We start from the raw sequence: 4,314 nt of genomic DNA, 5'->3' as shown, positions 1-4,314 counted from the left end.
AAAGGTTGATTTGTGGACAGAAAAACCAAGGTTTCAGGTCATATGTTTAAAGTACATACTATGTCGAAGAAGAATAAGAGTAAGAATGAGCTTTAATTATATTTACCCCATTGTCAGGTAGCATTATGTGTTTGTATTTTGTTTTTAAATTTCAGTCACTGGAAGGTGGAAGTTTTATTCAAACGTCAAGCTCACCGGTCCTTACCAGAACCTCTGTGTCCTCAGTCCTGCTGGTATTGATTGGAAAATACTCAGCCTTTTGTTCTGTTGTGGCTCCATCCAGTCCAAATGTCCTGGACTTTTAATCTTTTCCTGAAATAGACACAGAAATCACCATGATGTGGTATTTTCACGGCTCCCACAGCACGTGGTATCTTTTATCTCTTCTTTGGTGTTGGAGACGTCACCCTGGTACTGGAGGTCCCCAGGTTGTCCCTGGTCAACTGGACTGAAGGCCTTTGAAAGTACTTCACATCATTTTCTCCCTAAAACAACAGGCGGTCATCGTCAGCGTGCAGTGACCTTTCTTTCTCTGAGGGACAGTAACAAGTCAACATACCATAACATCGCAAACAGACCTTCAGAGCAACAGCAGATTAACATTTAACCTAACCTAAACTACCGTATTTTCTTGACTATAAGTCGCACTTTTTTTTTCATTCTTTTGCTGGGTTTGCGACTTATATATTAAAATATATAATTTCACATTTGTTATTTTTACACTGGCAGACACTAGAGGGCACTCTAGGCTTGTGTAATAGTATCTGCTACTCCTATACCACCGAAAATTTACATGTTTGTTATTTTCACCCTGACATTCACTAGAGGGCATTGGAGCGACTTATGCTCTGGGGCGACTTATAGTCCGAAAAATACAGTAACCTTATCTCACCTAATCTAAGCCTGATGGGATCTGACTCATGAACGAAAATACAGTCAAATATGTTTTATAAAAACTAAACCCGTAGTTCACTGGGATTTGTGGTTAAATGTGGAAGGACATTTAAAAAAAATACTTATTAGTGTTTTACATTTTGTTTGGTAAATATTTGGTGGTATTCATTTTGTAGATTGGACTGAAAAGGCCCTGGGAGAACATTCTGGGCGTTTCCCTAATTAACAAGAGCGTCTTTCTATGGCAGGTTTGGATATCGCTCAATACTTGGATATAAAGTTTGTCCAAACTGTGTCTTTCAATTTAAAAAGAACGTTTTCAGCACAAGATACCAAAAAAACCCGAGTGCAACACTGAAAGTTCAAACATCATTTAGGTTTTTTTTCAACACTGAAAGTTCAAACATCATTTAGTTTTTTTTTTTAAGTAGCCTGGAGTGATCTTTGTCCATAAAGAGTGAGGGTGAAAACCACAGCTACATGTCCACGACCTTCCAGGATCATTGAAATTCTACAGTCGAACACTGCATTAAAAAAATCCCAGCAGTCAGGACAACAGGTGTCTGTGTACTGCATACTTTATAGAGGTTTTGACAGTGTGTAGTTGGCCGCTGTGTGTAGTATTACTATAGTCACACAATATTCATTTTAACCACCGTGAATTTGGCCCTGAATGAGTCACAGGTGAATTTCCTAATTTTACCGACTTTTATCGTTTTGGCTGAAGATGAACTGGAAGTCATCTTGGTTGAACTGCAGTTCCTCCATCGAATGTCTTGATGACATTTCTGTCGGTCTGTTATCAGGACAACCACAGACAAAGGAAACCTAGACAGGAAGAAGTCGGGGATAATCAGCTGGAGGTCAATGCAGCTACTGGGTATTTACTGCTGTGGTTGTTGGTAAACAAAGAGACGCTCTCGAGTCAGTTGGCTGTTTACAAAGTCACACAGCTCAGACTGAACCTGAGCAGGAACACCAGGAGAGAGGCATGGGAATGTTTGTCACAGTGAGACGGGTACAAATGTCCAGAGACGTGAGACAGGGGCGTGAAAAAAAACAAGACCCAGGTAGAATGTATCAGGTGTGGCGCAGGTAATTACTGGTGGGAAAAAGAGAACTGTGTTACACAAAATGAAACAGGGAAGGTAACGTGATTTATCTGCTGAGGCTGAAAGAGACAGATAGTGTGTGAGAATGTGGAGACTGACTTGTATCCAGGGACATCGTCTGCCCAGGAGCATGTCCATGTAACCAAATGTCTGCATCACTTACCAGGTGACTGCTTGTTGTGTGTGTGTGTGTGTGTAAATGCAGCATTGTGTTCTTTAAGTGAGGGGCTGGATGTTCTGCCTGGTTGGTTGATGGACATACAGTGTATGTGCTAACTCAGTGTGAAGACAAGGTCACATTGTCTTTGACTGTTACTTGTGCAGTGTTTCCCAGACTTTTATTCTGGAGACCCATATTTTAAAGTCACAAACTTCGCGACCCAAGTCAAGAGACATCGTAAACTCCTGGGAAACATGATGTGAGATGACCCAAAAAAAATTTTTTTTTTGATCCTCCTGGGGTTGCAACCCAGTCTTTGGGAAACAGTGTACTAGTGTATTTGTTAATTTACTTGATTCAAAACCCCCTCACCGTCGTGTTTGCTGCTCTCCGCAGAAAAAGAAGTCCTGAACTTCACCCTGTCCCCACGGGTGACAACACACCCCCCCAAAGAAGGCAGAACCGGCAGGAAGAGCTCCAGTGCGGCGGCTGGAGATTTGCTACACTCACTGCTCGGTCAAAAAGGACGACTTGTCTCCCAGAGAGGGGAGGTCTTCTCCTCCGCTCTGCCACAGAACCTGCTCCCTCTCCTGGACGGCATCGGCTCCATCCCAGGGAGTCGTTCCGTGGAGCGTGAAAGCGGGGGATTACTACGAAGGGTGTCGGCTTCCGTCTCAGGCCTTGGCGGCGACCCCGATGTTTCTGCTTCACCTGCGGACACACACTCCCTGCTTCCTCACACACAGACGCAGGCTACAAAGAAGGAGGCCGAAGTCACCACCACGACCACCAGGCTGAATGTGGACACTGAGGGAGGGGCGCCCTCTTCAGGTCAGAGGAAGGTTAACTTCTCTGGGACAGACCTCTCTAAATCCTATAGCTGCTCTTATTGACAACGCTAACGTTATTTAGCATGAGGTTTTCTTTATCAGCTAGCTGAATGTGACAACCAAGAAAAGTCAGATGGTGCTGTTGTTTCATTCTTTAGCAAATGTTTGGACAAAAACAAAACAAAATGAAATCATTATAAAAGGAAGCAAAGCTGCCGTTAGAAACTCTGAGGATGATCGAGGCGGAAAGATTAGCAGAATTAGCTAAGCTTAACCAAACCTGGAGGAGACAGGGTATTGTAAGATAAAATCAAAATAACACGTGAACAACGTCATTAAATGTTGGTCTGAGTGAAAAGTCAAGAAGTTTGTAGATTAAAAAAAAAACAGTCTACCCTTCAATAAACAAAATTTTTTTTTGCGTTTATTGAGGGGTACACAGGTGAAACAAGATGCTCCAGTCGTTTTCCTCTGAACTTTAAGTCAAAACTCACTGGACGTTCAGTCCTTTGTGACTGTGGAGTACTTTCAGCAGTATTCCCACTTCCACCACAGCAGTTTTAATTAACAGCTATAGTCCAACAGCTCATGTAAAGAGGAGGCGGACTTCACTTCAAGTAAATGATACTCTAACGAGGTGGAAGTGATTGATAAGAAGCTGGATAAAAACGACATTTTGGGTTTTTTTTCCTTCTTGTTTCGTTCACGCCAGTCAATTTACAGAAATCCAAAAGTCAAAATTCACATTTTACAGACTGTGTGCTGTTGATGGTAAACAGATACAAATTAGATACAATATTGTTGAGAACAACAGCCTCACTGAACCATGGAAACAAACTCTTAACCAAAGCCGTCATTCACGTTCACAGTAATAACATTTCAAGTTTAATTTGACACATTTGTCCGTATGGATTAGTCCGAAATAAAAACAGCTGTGAAACACAGACATCTGCCTGATGGTATTTATCTTTCTGGTCCAGTCATATACAGAAAAAAAAAAAGTGGATTTATGACTATTACTATCCTGACTTACTGTAATATGATTTGTCATGATAAATCCAAACTTACCCTTTGATTTATCTGACAGTTACAGCAGGTCATGGGAATAAAGCTGCACTGAATATATATATATATTTATATAAATATATATATATACATATGTATATATTTATATAAATATATAAATATTTATATAAATATATATATATACATATGTATATATTTATATAAATATATAAATATTTATATAAATATATATATATACATATGTATATATTTATATAAATATATAAATATTTATATAAATATATATATATAT

General features: G+C 40.1%; 1 protein-coding gene across 6 annotated transcripts in view; it reads left to right on the top strand.

The window, feature by feature from the left end:
• sez6l (seizure related 6 homolog (mouse)-like) overlaps positions 1-4,314 on the top strand; it is a 34,288-nt gene that overhangs the window by 16,490 nt on the left and 13,484 nt on the right. For all 6 annotated transcript variants that reach the window (XM_025062293.1, XM_025062292.1, XM_025062291.1 and 3 more), the window contains exon 2: positions 2,563-2,997. In XM_025062293.1, the coding sequence (XP_024918061.1) occupies positions 2,563-2,997 (435 nt within the window). The remainder of the gene's footprint in view (positions 1-2,562; positions 2,998-4,314) is intronic.

This window comes from Cynoglossus semilaevis, chromosome 14 (genome assembly GCF_000523025.1).
Source record: "Cynoglossus semilaevis isolate Cse_v1.0 chromosome 14, Cse_v1.0, whole genome shotgun sequence".
Lineage (NCBI taxonomy): Eukaryota > Metazoa > Chordata > Actinopteri > Pleuronectiformes > Cynoglossidae > Cynoglossus > Cynoglossus semilaevis.
The sequence above is the reverse complement of the archived record's forward strand: the minus strand, read 5'-3'. Positions and strand labels throughout refer to the sequence as shown.